Here is a 16,519-nt window from a genome sequence, read left to right as displayed (position 1 = left end):
AGCATAAGTATTTCATTTTTATCGTGAAAAAATAAAATTTGGATCCCGTCTAAAGTGGCACATTCTGTCTGTCCAATGACGTCACGTCCAAAAACAAGATGGAGGTTTAGGAAACGAGTCGAACGTGTCTTCGACAAAACTTCTGCATTTTCTGCAGAAATTTCGACCTTAAGTCGACATTTCACGGCAACTCAGGCGTCTAGTGATGTCCGACGAGGGAATATTAATCGACTTCGGCAGCGAGAGCGGTCCTAGCCCGCCCGTAGCGGGTCAAACCGCCGGCGGAAGTGCCGCGGTCGGTGCGAGCCAGGTTTTCTTGGGCGCTTCTGACACCAGTAGAAAAGCTGAGACGCCGCCGACAAATCTTCTAGACGACTTCGGGTTTGAGACGGCTCCAAGCGCCATGCCTGGCCCCACTGGGTCTTACCAAGACTTCGAACCAGACGACGAAGATATGCAGAAAGCAGCCGAACGAGGTAGAACAGATTTATCTTTTAGTTTCAATTTTTTTATGGGTGCGGTTTTTGACAAGTCAGTGAATGTATTATTTGACTGTTTTTGCCAATCATGAATGCAAGTAAGTAAGGAGCGAAAACTTTTTCAACTCTAAACAAGAGATGATAAAGGAGAGATGAGACTTGTTTCCAGAACAGCTTGTAAACAAAAACTAGGAACTTTATGTTGCCTTTAAAAATTATGTCACACCCTCCAAATTTATTGGCTACTCAGATACATCTGTCTACGTCATATTTTGAACACAATGTATTTCTGACCATCTCTCTATAATGTTATGTCATTAATTTATGCTAGTGCATGTATCAAAATGGTGTAGTTTTTATAGGGAATGGTTGTTGACAGGATGTTGCTGTCAAGAGTGCAAAGAAAAGTGTTATTGACAGGAAGCGCAGGAATAGGTGAAAATTATCAGTTGAAGATAAACCCAATGAATTGGGTACTGCAGCTGACTGACATTGACAAGGCTTGCAATGCATATGTGAAAGGTTGTGGGTTTGATACCTGGTCATAGCAATCTGTTTGTTGATACAGCTAGATGTATCAATTTTTGAACGATATGATAATGATCTATTTTTTTAATATCTTAGTAGTAAAGTCTTATTATTATAGTTTAGGATTGCTATTAGTACATCCCATTTGCTATGATTTACGAGTACTACTAGGGCTCCTCCCCTGTGTGAGTGGATCAGACCAGTATAGTGAGACTGAGATAACAGTAAATCTATATTGAATAGTGCAGTGTAGTACATGTGTGTTGAGGAATAGCATATGCCATATGGTAACCATTTTTACAGTGGTTTGTCAGCCCCTGCTACATGTAAGTATTTGCCTTTTTTTGAAGGCCCGTCTTTCCAGCTAGTCTGAATACTAATGTCCTGTCAGGGCTCAAAATTCATTTTTGGGATTAGGTGCACCCAGCTTAAAAAATTGGGTGCACAAAACAAAACTTGGGTGCACCACTTAAATTTAAGTAGAATGTCAGAAAAACCTAATAACAAAACTTAGTTACATGCTATCAAATTCTTAGTACCATGACAGACATTTTTATTATCTTTCTAACACTTAGAATAGATGTCAAGAATATGATGTATGCTAGTCTACTTTGATATCTTTACCTTTTTCATAAACGTAAGAAAATATTTGGGTGCACCCTGTGCACCAACAGAAAATAATTGGGTGCACAGCTCCAATTTTGGTGCACATGCACCCAGTATTTCGAGCCCTGCCTGTAGAGCAAAGTATACGTAATTGAAACCAACACCATAAAGATCCCCCAAGGTATGCACAATGAACTGGGCAGGTAGGCAATACTCCCAGCACCATGATATACTGAAGAGCTCACAGGCTTATTCAGACTAATCAGAGGAATGGTACGGAATGAAAACTCTTTAATTAAGGGTAATATAACCTACTATGAAAAGGATCCTGTGATTGAGAATTATTGCTGTGACAAAAAGTTACAATCACTAAATTTTTAATAACAATCATAATTGATAATATATATTATATGCAATTCTATTGAGTTTTGTTCCAAGAATTTCCAATGTTGTTAGTGTAAGCTATTTTGTAGTAATAATGATACAGACTCTGTCATGATTTTCACATCACTAGTTTAAACTTGTTGTTGGCACAAATTATTGTATAACATGTGTTTTGACTTTGAAAAATTTGAATAAAAGATCTATCACAAGCTGGAAACAAAATTCTAGCAAGAACTGTTAATTTGTACATTGTAGCCAAAGCTGGTCAGGTAACCACCTGACACAGGCATCCACGTCCAGTCACAAGTCATATTAAAACAGTTCCGTCCATTTTTACTCGCATAGTTAACTCCACCCTGTCCTCAGGATCCTTTTTTCTTACTCAGTCCCTTGAGTGGAGTGGTTTCTGAATCCAGGTTTCAATATAATTAAAGAAATAGAGAAAGAACACTAATACAACATGTTTGAAGCAAATTTTAATTTGAAACCTCATCTACATGTAATACATCAAAAGAATTCCTAATGCATTTTTGTATGCAGAATTTTAACTTGCAACTTATTCTAATACATGCTGCTTCATCTTTTGAACCAAACAGATCACAGTGGTGAGCTGCTAGTTCTAATTTCCCCGAAGTCTAATAAGCGGGATCTTCACCCATCATTAGGGGATAAAGAAAACGAGTGCCTGGTGCTGAGTAACGTATTGATCGAGTTACGCTGTGTCCAGGGTAGCCGTCCGCACACGTAATTTCATTTGGTGCCTGCCCAAATTGGCAGCCTGGCTTGTTAGCCGGGCAGAAATAATTTATATGCCACGGACGGTTTAAATATCATGTGTCTTGTCTGTAATTTCATCCCCGCTGGGATTCTATGCCAGAAGTAGTAATTTAGTGTTGCAATATTGAAACTGACATTTTCAGTGGGACTGTACATGTCATGTATGTAGTTAAAATGGCTTAGTATTATAGTAAATACTAGTTTGCCAACAGTTTTTGTCAACTTGTTTAAGGTAAGGACTAGAAATTCAGTTTTCGGAATAGATCTAGATGCACAGCATAGAATAAAATTATGAAATAGAATGACAGCAAAACCTAATTAAACAAATATAACTAGGTATAGCAATAAATATTCAGGGCTTAAAATTCATTTTGGGAATAGAAGCATTGTGCACCTAATAATGATACCAAAAAATAATATGTCTGTCTACATAAAAAATGATGGTGCTGCTATCATAGTATTAAGATAAACTTGAATCAAGTTCTGTCTCTCTTAAGAGCTTAAGCGCAAAATCAAATGATATCAAATAATTTGCACCTAGTATTTTTGTGCCCTGCTATAAAAATTACATGATGTATATCTTCCTCAGAAAAGTATGGATTCTCCTGAAAGAATGGAAAATGATCATATTTGCAGGATTTTTGCAAACTTTTCTGTTCTGTAGTTCACTGAATAAAGGTGTCTAAACATTTAATGTGTCTAATGCATAAGTTACATGTTGTTAAGCTGATATCAAATCCACACCATAGATAAAAGAACTGTGATGCTTCCATATATAATAGTAAAGTATATTGGGCTGTATTTTTGCCCTGGTGACATTTCCCAATCTTCCGACGTGTGAAAAATGTAGTTATTGATTTTCCCATCCGGGAGAATTGATTAGCAGTAGATATTGATGATGTGCCAAACTATTTATAGCCTCCTCTTAGGAAAAGGTGAAACCATTGTTTAATCAACAGGGTGTTACAGTCTATGGTGATTACACAATCAGGGCTCAAAATACCACCTGCATATACAGGTTAGTGCAGGTAAAATTGGAGCCGTGCAGGTATTTCTAGTGTACTGGGTTTTATACATAAATGTCCTATATTGTAGCTAGCTGTATATGGATTGTTATTTGCTGCATTGACTGTTAGCAACTTAGCACCTATAAAGTATAAAAGAAAAAATAGCAATTGTTCCTGAACAATTTTGGTATGATCCATACTTACTGAATTCAGAGTGGTGCAGGTAAAATTTGTCTGGTGCAGGTAATTTTCAATGTTAACTGCAGGTATGCAGAAAAAAGTATTTCAAGCCCTGACAATGTAATACATTGTCTTCTACAAATGTATTTGTTTGTCTGTATTTGCATACCTGGTAAACCACCTCACAGTGTGTTTCCAGTGAAAATTGTGTTTAGGCAAGAGGGACAGTCCTTTTCGCTTTTGTCTGTTTTGAATATAAACCACTTTGACTGTGATTTTAAAACATAAAAGTACATACTAGTACACTATTGCAATGAAATGAATTTATTTGGTTTATCAATGATTTTTGCCTGTACAGTTTTGTAGTTTGTATGATTTGAATGTATGTTTAGATTATGAAGGAAACATAGTCACTCTCATTTGCCTTGAATGTTCCTTTTCAACTGTTTGTTTGCAACTTTGTGTTGTGTTGGTTTTTATTCCAGTCAGACAGAGGCGACACAAGAGCAAGAGAAAACAAGGCAGGAGAAATTATTAGAACCAACATTTAGAGTTTAGAGATTGTTTCTTATCAATATGGTAGTGAGAAAAGAATGTTCCGATTCAATTTAGGCCACAGAAATTACTTCAGGTTTGCAATTAATGAAATTTACTAAAATTTTGCTGTGTTGTTTGCTGTGTTTAAAAGAAATGATGAATAAACAGTTGTGTTGTTGTTGTTATTGTCCCTTTGGTTGTTGTGCTTGTGCTTGTTGACTTATACCAGCTTTAAGCTTGCCTGCATTTTTTCATCTTAACTAGGCAATTAACAGTCAGAGCTATTCAAGTGGTCACCTACATGTGCAATGTACATAAGGACCACCTGTCCAACAGAACCACTTTTTGGTGATCCCTTGTAATGTTTCCCATTGACACAAGCATTAAGATTCCTGTCTATAGTGACCACCTGTTCACAGAGACCAGATTTTATCAGTCCCCTGAGTGGTCTTCTTGGGCAGTGTTTAAGTTGCCTGTAGCATGATTATCATATTATTTTGTGTTCTGATTTCAACATATAAAAATGTAATTCTGGAGATTGCCCATAAAATATCATACTAGTACTTTTTCAGAAGGCTAAAGTCAAATCCTTAAGAATCTTCCAACATTTGCTCACCTGTTGTTTACTGTAAATCAACAAAATCAATATTCTGACAATCTATTTCCGTCCTCATATCAGCTTATTGCAGAACTGTTTGATATGAATTGATCATTTGAATATTGCAACTAAAACAATTTCTTTGCACCCACTATACCAAACTGTTTATCATTCAGCACTACTGTGTATAATCATGTTGGCATATAAAAATAATACATGTAGATTAGAAATCTGCTAAAGCTTGTCGATGGATTCAATTTGGTATTTACAGTGATGTTGGCATCAGCGATTTGATTTCTTAATTTTCAAGAAAATAATTCTGAATGTCCACCTGAATATGGTTCTTTTTTATCAAATTACTGTAAATGCAGAAACTTCCGCAGTGGTTTCCATGGCAGTACAAGACTACAGTGTTTAGTGCTACCGCGAAATTAAATCCCCGCAAACTTAAATGCATTTACAGTAATATGTCCTTTCCCTGAATTTCTTGTTTGAAATGTCATCAGAACAGGGAAATGAATTAGTGTTGCCTTGATATTAAATACAGGGCTCGAAATTCATTTTTGGGATTAGGTGCACTGGTGATATTAAATATATACAGGGCTCGAAATTCATTTTTGGGATTAGGTGCACTGGTGCACCCAGCTTAAAAAATTGGGTGCACCAAAATATTTTTGGGTGCACCACTTAAATTAAGTAGAATGTAAAAAAAAACCTAATAACAAAACTTAGTTACAAGCTATCAAATTCTTTAAAAAGTAACATGACGGACATTTTTCATTATCTTTCTAACACTTAGATGTCAAGAATATGATGTATACTAGTATACTTGATATCTTTCCATACATAAACCTAAGAAAATATTTGGGTGCACCCTGTGCACCCACAGAAAATAATTGGGTGCACAGTTCCAATTTTGGGTGCACCTGGGTGCACATGCACCCAGTATTTCGAGCCCTGAAATATGATACCCAAATGCTTATGAAACTTGTACAGAATCATTGCTTAAGTCTCTATTTTTTTATTCAGAACTTGAAGAAGCTGCTCGGGAGGCAGAAGGAGGAGCGATCGGTACCATCCCCCGCCCCACAGACCTGCCCCTCCCCCCTGCACCCCCCGCCCCGGTGGCACGACCCATCCCTGTGGAAGACTTCAGCGATGTGGCCAAGCATTCCATAGTGGAGCTGGCTGGTCAGTATGGACTTCAACAAACAAACAAACAAAAAAACAAACAAACTTCTTGTATGGAAAAATAGTCCAAAGAAAAAAAAAAGATGTACTTAGTATGTCATTCTGAACCTGACTAGAAGATATAAACATTTACAGATTGTTCATTCTGGAAAAGTTGTACTGTAGTCTCCAACACAAAAATTGGACGTACCCAAATTTTTGACAGCTCCAGTCTTTGTCAAGGAATGAACAAATGAACAATTAAGTCCAATTTTCATGCTGGAAATTACAATTCAACTTTTCCAGAATGTCTTCTACCAACACAGATGAACTTTCAAGTCGAAATGTTTATCAATAGAATAATTCTTTAATCAGTGACTCTTAAAAACACATCTTGTAATTAGCCAACGAAAGGGTGTGTCACCCCATAAGGGGCGATGTAACCTGTCGTGTGTAAGCATGTCGAATGATGATGATGATGATGATGATGAAGTATTAAGATACCCTGATGACCTTGTGTTTCAGGCGATGACAGCTATGGTAGGAAGGTCATCATCTTCAGCTGCTGTAGATTACCTACCAGTAAGGAGCTGGACCATCAAAGACTCCTGGGGTATGTAGCTTGTCCTTCTTAAAACACTCACTCCAAGATTTCTTTGGTGTACGTCAACATATTTTGCCCGGCAACTGCAACTGTATGGAAATGCAGTAAAAGTTATTGTCACTGCTTCTCTGATCTTGTGATATCTACATACAGTAGAAGCCGCTTAATTGCACGGCTATTTGCCAGTGAATTTCGTGCAATTATCCGGCCGGTGCAATAATGCAAAATTATCTAGATGGACCGCACTTATTTGGGATTTTGGTATTCCGTGCAGTTAACAGAAGTGTGCGTTTATCCGTCGTGCAATTAACTGGCTTCTACTGTACTTTTATTTCAGGTACCTACGTCAGACACTGGATCAGTATGTGGAGAATGACTATGTGCTGGTGTACTTCCACTACGGACTCAACAGTCAGAACAAACCCAACTTTATAGTAATTTATAATCTTCCCCCTTCTATAGGTACCTACGACAGACCCTGGACCAGTATGTGGAGAATGACTATGTTCTGGTGTACTTCCACTATGGACTCAACAGTCAGAACAAACCCAACTTTATAGTAATTTATAATCTTCCCCCTTCTATAGGTACCTACGACAGACCCTGGACCAGTATGTGGAGAATGACTATGTTCTGGTGTACTTCCACTATGGACTCAACAGTCAGAACAAACCCAACTTTATAGCCAATAATAATCTTCCCCCTTCTATAGGTACCTACGACAGACCCTGGACCAGTATGTGGAGAATGACTATGTTCTGGTGTACTTCCACTATGGACTCAACAGTCACAACAAACCCAACTTTATATATAATAATCTTCCTCCTTCTTTAGGTACCTACGTCAGACCCTGGACCAGTATGTGGAGAATGACTATGTGCTGGTGTACTTCCACTATGGACTCAACAGTCAGAACAAGCCCAACTTCAAATGGCTCATCCAAGCTTACAGAGAGTTTGACAGAAAGTAGGTTTCCTTCCTTTTCTTTCAATGTGAAGAGAGATTCTCAGTACTTTATAAATGAAAAAGAAAACAGGATGGCCTTTTATGTTAAGCTGTTTAAGGGCCTTGTTTCTCCATTAAGTCCATGTTGCTTCCAATACTAGTATGGATGACATACATAGATACGTGGACTTTGATTACCTCCATGAAATGTCATGGAGGTTATATTTTCACTAGCGTTTGTGTGTCTGTCTGTCTGTCTGTCAACAAGATAACTCAAGAACGGCTGGATGGATTGGTTTCATACTTGGTGTGTTGGTTGGTCGTGATAAAAGCTGGAAATGATTAGATTTTGGGGCCCCCCAGCGACTTCCCTTGGTACTGCAGCGCAACTTCTGGTTTTCCTATCTCGTGCTCTGAACAAGCTAGGGTCACAAATTTTGAGGATTGAATAGCTCTTGTACTCGGGAAGAAGCAACTTTTTGTTATTTGCATGCTCATATCAGTTTTGGGGTTCCCAGAGGATGTCATAGCACATATAATTGACCCAACATGGCATAAGTATTGAAAACACATTTAACAAAGGATGTGGTTGTCTTGTGTTTTGTGTCTTGTGTTGAACCAGTATTCTCAGACGTTTTGACGATATGACTTGCAGGTACAAGAAGAATTTGAAGGCCCTGTATATCGTCCATCCAACCAACTTTATCAAGATTCTGTGGAAAATCTTCAAACCCATAATTAGGTGAGTGTAACTCTCTTTGTAAGTTATATTAACTTATAATGTTTAACATGGTGAATGTATATTAGTAGCATGAAAAGATTTTGGAAATTTCTGATTCTTAAATTTGTGTTTGTGTACTAGTATCATTTCCATATTTTCTTATGATGAAGTTGTATGGACCTACATTTGTATGTCAGACTATATGTTATAGTTTTGAATGAAGTTATCTTTACATAATAAAATCTCTATCAATTCTAGAAATCTAAAGTTAGAATAGTATGTAAAATGCCAAAGTGACTTCTTTGCTATGCAGGTTAGTGCAGGTAAAATTGTAGCTGTGCTGGTATTTCTGATGTCTACCTGCACCTATACTGCACTGGCCCATGTACTAGGTTTTATACATAAATGTCCTATAATGTAGTTGTAGATGGATTGTTATCAGCTGCATTGACTGTTACCACTTATAAAGTATAGAAGAAAAAATAGCAATGGTTCCTGAACAGTTTTAGTATAATCCGTACTTTATAAATTCAGAGTGGTGCAGGTAAAATTTGTTTGGTGCAGGTAATCTTTAATGTTACCTGCACCAGTACAGGTATGCAGAAAAAAGTATTTCGAGCCCTGCTAACATCAAGTGAAAGTGTTGGAAAATCTGTTGATGTTTTCTCCATTCATTATCCTTGAGTTTAAAGATTGTCAAAGTGCATGTTTGTGTTTCAGTGTGAAGTTTGGGAGGAAGATCATGTATGTGAACCTACTGAGTGAGCTGAAGGAACATCTGTACTTCGATCAGCTGGAGGTCCCACAACCTGTACTAGAGTAAGTGAATGAATGAATAGATTAAATGATATGAATGCGTGAATGAGTAAGTGAATGAATGAAGAAATCAATAGCCATACATAGCTCAAAGGCTCAAAAAAGAACAAGAAACAGCCATGCCTTCAAATACCAGAGTTACCAAGGATTGATGTGTTAAAAAATTCGTACTTTCCCAGAACTATCGTAGAGTGGAATTTGTTATCACCAAGTACACTAGTATCTTCTCTGCGTAGATTTAAGAACGCTTGCAGATAGATGTGCAAAAGTTCGGTGTGACGGGTCATTCAGTGTAATATAACCAGTTGCTGCCGCGCCGCGTGCCTGCGAAGCTGGTGTGTTACGCCGAACGGCAGTTATACCGGCTATACAGATGCAGATACAAAGATGTACATTTTACTTTGATCCACAAGAGGACTGCCACAATCTGTGAGAGAGTGAGTAAATAAATAAATGAATGAATGAATCAGTAGATAAATGGCTTATGTGTAATTGCACTATCTAGATGATTCACTGTCTGAGTGAGTGAGTGAAAGAATGAATGAGTAGATGAATGACTACACTTGATATTTGTACCCAACACATTTACAGTACAGTAATGAATAGAATTTCTTTTACTGTATACGTAGCAACAGATTGAGATATCTAATGAAGCGATTTGCATCTCAGTTTTTTCCTGGATTTTTGACATGGAATATGATAGAAACTTTATTGATCAATTTCTCCACACATGCACACACGCAAGCCATGTTGAGGCCGCACCAATTTTATTTGTTGTTTCTCGGATATCCCAACCCTATTTTTTTCCATTTGAAAAAAAACAAACTTTTAAAATTGATGGCCACACCTCGTGTTGACAAAATTTCACTGCCTCTCCTTTCTCAAATTAACTATGGGCCTCAAATTCCAGTAGCTGTATGTACCTATTTTGGACGGTACATTTAACATTTTTCTTCAAACTTTAAACTTTGCTACCAGGGACCCCCTAAATGTTGAATTGTTGTTATTTCTGTTGTGTAACTTGAGTAAGACCCGTGATCTCTCCTACCCCTACATGTAACTTTTTGCAAAAGTTTTTTTTTTAATTTATTTTTTGACCGACCGACCCAGTTTTTTTTCTGAAATAATCCGAGAAACAAAAAATAAAATTGGTGTGGCCTGAAGCCACATTGCACTACTACTAGCTGAAAGTTTCATCCTTATATAATTGTTATTTTCCAGACATGACAAGAGACTGCTGGAGAGGAACAAGCCGAAATCTTCGAGTACGTTTTACCGTCAGTCCCCCGACGCAACAGACGAGCAACCTCGCCCAACGCAACAGTTTGGAGTCACCCTAGAATTGTGAGGGAAATACATGTCGTCAAACTGTTTTATGATGTCATTTATTAAAAGTACTGCATGATTTATCTGAATTTCGTCAGTGTGAAATACCACTAGTTGACATGACATTTTATTATAAGACAAGTTTCCATAAATGTAATAATTCTTTAGGAATTCTAGGATTCTTCTTAACCAGCACTGACCTTTCTTCTAGATGATGACGAATATGAATATTATTTTCATTCTATTGAAAACCTTTACTGAAAACATGTTCATGTAGCCCACAAAGAACTGTGCAAATCATAAGACTTAGTCAGTTAGTGTACTTTTTTTGGAGGTATAAAATTTTAGATTATTTCCAGTAAATGGTAAAGATGTTAGCATATTGTGGCTCTGTAATTGTGAGAAACTTGTATAAACTACTCAGTGTGCTTATGTCGATAGAGGTAAGGCATCCAGGTAGTAAGATAAGCCAAACAGCAATTAGATGTGATTTTTGAAATGGTCATATAACATCCGTTATCTTTCAATGTCACTGACGAAAGATAACGGATATTATCTGAAACATCTGGCCATTTAAAAGTCATATTTAGTTGCTTGAGTTATTGCTATTTGGTGTCCTCAGTGTTGTTTAGATTAGGGTAAAGTCAATTTTTAAAATTTTTTGTATTTTTCATCTGTAGTCTGAAGATCCACAACCATGGAGAACCTCTACCTAAAGTCATGCAAGAGACAACGGCGTATCTCAGGCAACATGGTCTGTATTTCTGTTTTATTTGTCTATTTGTTTTTTGATAGTCAATGCTGCCTCCATATGTAACACATAGGGTTGTAGCCAGCACCTGTCCTTCAGTCCTTTGAAGGAATTTTGCAGCTGGAGACTGAAAAAAGTTTTCCCCATTCCGTCCCCTGGGACAGACAAAAATTGATATGTAAAGATATAAAAAAAACTGAAACCCATGTGTTCTTCTTCACCAAAACAGATGCCATTGAACAGCTTAGTCTACAAGCAAAATTTGCACCTCAAAATCCAGGAAACAGTGTTTCAGAGGGTCTTGATCTAAAAATTTCCTGGACCCAGACCCCCTAGAAATGATGCGCAACGTCACGCCATGCCTTCGGTGCTCGATAGGATTCCCATTCAAAATCAAGGGGACTGAAAATGATTTCAGGCTGGCTACAACCCTGGTAACACACCATTTCTGTAATATATAAATGCTCTGTATTCAGTAAGATTAGATTGATTTGTTTTATCACCTCAAATTGGGATGAACCAGCTTGGAAAGACTACAACAGTTACTGCAACCAGCAATATGTAACTTGCTGTACAGACTATCTGCTACCAATGGAGTCAATGCAGGGTTCAACGATTTATTATTACAGGGTAAAAAATAGCAATTCAGCACCAAGGACAGTTTTAAAACGCTGATGGGAGTCAAATGCTCCACCAAACAGATTCCTTTGTAGCAACATGGACCATTGTTTTGAGTATCGTCCATTCAAAAGTTTTTAAATACTGAATCAGGTTCAGACCTGGACCTGATCCTCTGGACCTAAACTTTCTATACCGGTACCCACTCCTATCAGCTATAGACCAATGGAATTATGGCATTGTACAATGATTTATCCTTAGTGGGCAAAAAATAGCAATTCAGCACTAAGGACAGTTCTGTGGTTTTTTTTTTTGCTTTTCACACTTTCTTAAGTTTTCTTGACATATTTCTCCTACTGTAGGTGTGGAGGTGGAGGGAATCTTCAGAAGATCTGCCAATGCGAAGATGGTGAAGGAAGTGCAGAAAATGTACAACGAAGGTACAACAATGATTCTTACGGAAATTACAGTTCAACATTTACCTCAGGAATTAGTGCAATTTTCTACAGAGAAGTATAGTATGTGGAGGGCTTTTTTCCAGAAAAACTTGTATGGGGATACTCAGTTACTGGATTATAAATGGTTCATTTACTTGTTCATCTGTGATTAATCTTTACAAACTTTTTTGTGTTCATAAAGATGTGGTCTTTTAGAAAATAACTCTTTCCTCTGGAATACAGTATGGCCTTAAGCAAAACCCTATGCTGACATGCCTTTGTACAAACAATACATGATGGTTTTACTACACAATCTACAAACTGTAGGTAGGACAGTGAACTGGATGGAGCTGGGTGATCCACATCTCGCGGCGGCCATCTTGAAGACATTCCTCCGTGAGATGCCCGAACCACTGATAACCTTCCAACTGTACGATGAAGTCATGAGAATACACGGTCAGCCGCTTTTAATGCATATGTTAACTGTTTGTGAACACTGTTTAGTAAACATTTGTTGAACTAATAGGATCGGTTTTTCCTTATTTTAGAGGGCTTTCTGTGACTGTCGCTGTGACAGTTAACTATTAATCTTTTTTTTCTGTATGGTAACCATGAAAAAAATGAAAGTGGTATCAATCCAGTTTCAATCAGTAATGAGCTATTCTTCCACTAGCTGTCACAAAGAAGACAGAGGCTATGTACATTTTTTACAGGTTTATTGTACCGAGAAAATTCCTCTAGATCTTTTTGACAAGCACAATGAACACTGTTTACCACGGCTTAAAAGCCATAAGAACTGCAACCCTTTCAAGTAGCGTTCATGTCAGGTGAGTGACACAGCTGGAATCAAACTCACGGCTTCTAGTTCCAGAGGCAGGGCCGCTATAACCACTGGACTACGCACACTGCAATTTCTGAAAATTTGGACATACTGTAAAATGCATTTAAGTTCGCGGGGATTTAATTTCGCGGTAGCGGAAAAAAGGACTTTTCACAGTGGATCTAAGTTCGCGGTAACACCATAGACTGCAGTCTGATGCCATAATAGAAAAATGTTCGCGGTGCTTTTAAATTCGCGGTCACCGCGAAAACCGCGAGCATTAATCCACCGCGAACATTTCTGCATTTACAGTATTGTGTGTTGATGTTTTTGTTTACCTGGTATGTTTATGTTTGTGTTTCCAGGAGAGTTGGATGGCAATGACAGACTGATGGCCACTAAAGAACTGATCAGTGGGAAGCTGCCTGAACTCAACTATGTAGTCCTGAAGTATCTGGTGGACTTTCTGGAGGAGGTGGGTACTGTACATGTACATGTATGTGCTAACATAACTGGATACACACGTCACTGCTACCAACTCACACATTGCCAGGTCTTTTGTCCATTTTACCCCCCCCCCCCCCATCCCCAATAGTAGTTTGGGTATAAGTAGTGCATCACAATACTAAAAAAAGCAGTACAAATACTTCTTTACACAATAGCAAGATGGAAACTGTGGTCAATTGTGCAGTTTTGAGATGGTTTGACTTAGATTACAATGTTTGTTTGGGTGGCTTTGAGTTATACTGTTCCCAACCGCCTGTAGTGTTTGTGCCCCCAGTAGCGTCCGTACCCCCTTTTTACGTACCCACTACATCCCTACACCCCTAGTAGTGTCCATAACTTCTGTAGTGTCCTTACCCCCAGTAGTGTCCATACCCCCAGTGGTGTCTGTACCCCCAGTTGTGTCCGTACCCCCGGTAGTGTCCGTACCCCCAGTAGCGTCCGTACCCCCAGTAGTGTCCGTACCCCCGGTAGTGTCCATACCCCCGGTAGTGTCCATACCCCCGGTAGTGTCCATACCCCCAGTACTGTCCATACCCCCAGTAGTGTCCATACCCCCAGTAGTGTCCATACCCCCTGTAGTGTCCATACCCCCAATAGTGTCCATACCCTCAGTAGTGTCCATACGCCCTGTAGTGTCCGTACCCCCAGTAGTGTCCGCATCCCCAGTAGTGTCCGTACCCCCAGTAGTGTCCGTACCCCCAGTAGTGTCCGTACCCTCAGTAGTGTCTGTACCCCCAGTAGCGTCCGTACCCCCAGTAGTGTCCGTACCCTCAGTAGTGTCTGTACCCCCAGTAGTGTCCGTACCCCCAGTAGTGTCCATACCCTCAGTAGTGTCTGTACCCCCAGTAGTGTCCATACCCCCTGTAGTGTCCATACCCCCAGTAGTGTCTGTACCCCCAGTAGTGTCTGTACCCTCTGTAGTGTCCGTACCCCCAGTAGTGTCCGTAACCCCAGTAGTGTCCATACCCCCAGTAGTGTCCGTACCCTCTGTAGTGTCCGTACCCCCTGTAGTGTCCGTACCCCCAGTAGTGTCCGTACCCTCTGCAGTGTCCGTAGCCCCAATAGTGTCCATACCCTCAGTAGTGTCCGTACCCTCAGTAGTGTCCGTACCCTCAGTAGTGTCCGTACCCTCTGCAGTGTCCGTAGCCCCAATAGTGTCCGTACCCCCAGAAGTATCCGTACCCCCAGCAGTGTCTGTACCCCCAGCAGTGTTGGTACCCCAGTAGTGTCCGTACCCCCAGCAGTGTCCGTACCCCCAGTAGTGTCCGTACCCCCAGTAGTGTCTGTACCCCCAGTAGTGTCCGTACCCCCAGTAGTGTCTGTACCCCCAGTAGTGTCCGTACCCCCAGTAGTGTCGGTACCCCAGTAGTGTCCGTACCCCCAGCAGTGTCCGTACCCCCAGTAGTGTCCGTACCCCCAGTAGTGTCCGTACCCCCAGTAGTGTCTGTACCCCCAGTAGTGTCCGTACCCCCAGTAGTGTCCGTACCCCCAGCAGTGTCCGTACCCCCAGTAGTGTCCGTACCCCCAGTAGTGTCTGTACCCCAATAGTGTCCGTACACAGCCCTATTACATAGTAATGGTATAATTTTTTTCCCATGCAGGTCATTCTGTATAGTGAAGAAAACAAGATGACCGCCCAGAACCTGAGTATCGTGTTCGGACCCAACCTCCTCTGGTCGACCAATCAGGCGGCTTCGCTGACGTCGCTAGGACCAATCAACATGTTCACCCTGAGATTGTTGGAACACCATCAAGAACTGTTCATCAGGGATTGGGGCACTTCTCCCTAGGTCATAACGTTGGGCAGTCTTGTTGTTTTGTTTATTTGTTAGTTTACTTGGACATGTAGTAGGATTTGACCACGGTGATTTAACTTACCTCTGTTCAATATGTCCTTATTCTAATTATTCGCCTACAAGATCGTGGAGAAATTCAAATTAAGATCAATGGAAAGCCTCTTCAACAATATGCTGCTTTCAACTTTTGTTACTAAGTTGCACAAAACGAATTGCACAAAAAAATGCATAAAAGTAGAACAAAAAGAGCAGAAGTTGTCCCCAAGGAAAAAATGACAAGTCCTTATGTACATGCCCCTTGGGCTTTATATTGAAATGTGCAGAGTTGTTTCTGCAGTCTTGAACTTTCATTAACAGGTAGTATTTTGTGACATAAGGAACTATTTGAATATTCTGTGTTGCATATTATTTGTGTACTAGTAGGAAATGTTACAAATAGATGTGTATGTTTGTTTACTGAATGTATACTGTAAAATCTATAATTTTGAGGAGAAGTACATTTATAAGAAAGTTGAACTCAACTGGCTACAATATCATCCCTCACTCCACTCTGATACAGGTATTAAATAAGAGTTTAGAGATAACAACAAACTTTAAGCTAATGGAAATTTTAATCACACTCACAACACAACAAAAAGTTTGGAAGGTTAACTTTGTTCAATTTACTTACTGTGGCCTTGGTGATTCACATTCAGTTTTTGTCATGCAAGCAACTATAACACTGTGACTATCTTTAGAGTTAAGTGTACTGATTAACGTAAATATGCAGATAAAATAGGGACATTTCAACTAGCTCTACAGTACAGTGAAATTAAGTCTATTCAACCTCATATAGAGATGGCAAATAGCCAACAGTAATGTAGTAGATACTCAGTTTAATGAGGTTAGAATTAACACTAACATGTAGTACAT

General features: G+C 39.2%; 1 protein-coding gene across 1 annotated transcript; it reads left to right on the top strand.

The window, feature by feature from the left end:
- The first annotated feature begins 64 nt into the window (after positions 1 to 64).
- LOC118406625 (rho GTPase-activating protein 8-like) lies at positions 65 to 15,685 on the top strand. The gene is made up of 13 exons (XM_035806795.1): positions 65 to 476; positions 4,447 to 4,482; positions 6,126 to 6,287; positions 6,792 to 6,879; positions 7,705 to 7,836; positions 8,471 to 8,557; positions 9,257 to 9,355; positions 10,574 to 10,696; positions 11,359 to 11,432; positions 12,410 to 12,487; positions 12,812 to 12,940; positions 13,670 to 13,779; positions 15,413 to 15,685. The coding sequence occupies exons 1-13, from the start codon at positions 206 to 208 to the stop codon at positions 15,599 to 15,601; spliced, it is 1,578 nt and encodes a 525-aa protein (XP_035662688.1). The 5' UTR covers positions 65 to 205; the 3' UTR covers positions 15,602 to 15,685.
- The last annotated feature ends 834 nt before the right edge of the window (positions 15,686 to 16,519 follow it).

This window comes from Branchiostoma floridae, chromosome 19, assembly GCF_000003815.2.
Source record: "Branchiostoma floridae strain S238N-H82 chromosome 19, Bfl_VNyyK, whole genome shotgun sequence".
Taxonomy (NCBI): domain Eukaryota; kingdom Metazoa; phylum Chordata; class Leptocardii; order Amphioxiformes; family Branchiostomatidae; genus Branchiostoma; species Branchiostoma floridae.
The sequence above is the reverse complement of the archived record's forward strand: the minus strand, read 5'-3'. Positions and strand labels throughout refer to the sequence as shown.

Coding starts and splice junctions, on each gene's coding strand:
- LOC118406625 (XM_035806795.1), top strand. CDS start 206: ATGTCCGACGAGGGAATATTAATCGACTTCGGCAGCGAGAGCGGTCCT. Junction 4,483..6,125: donor CAAGAGCAAGAGAAAACAAG/GCAGGAGAAATT, acceptor TTTTTTATTCAG/AACTTGAAGAAGCTGCTCGG. Junction 12,941..13,669: donor TGAAGTCATGAGAATACACG/GTCAGCCGCTTT, acceptor TTGTGTTTCCAG/GAGAGTTGGATGGCAATGAC.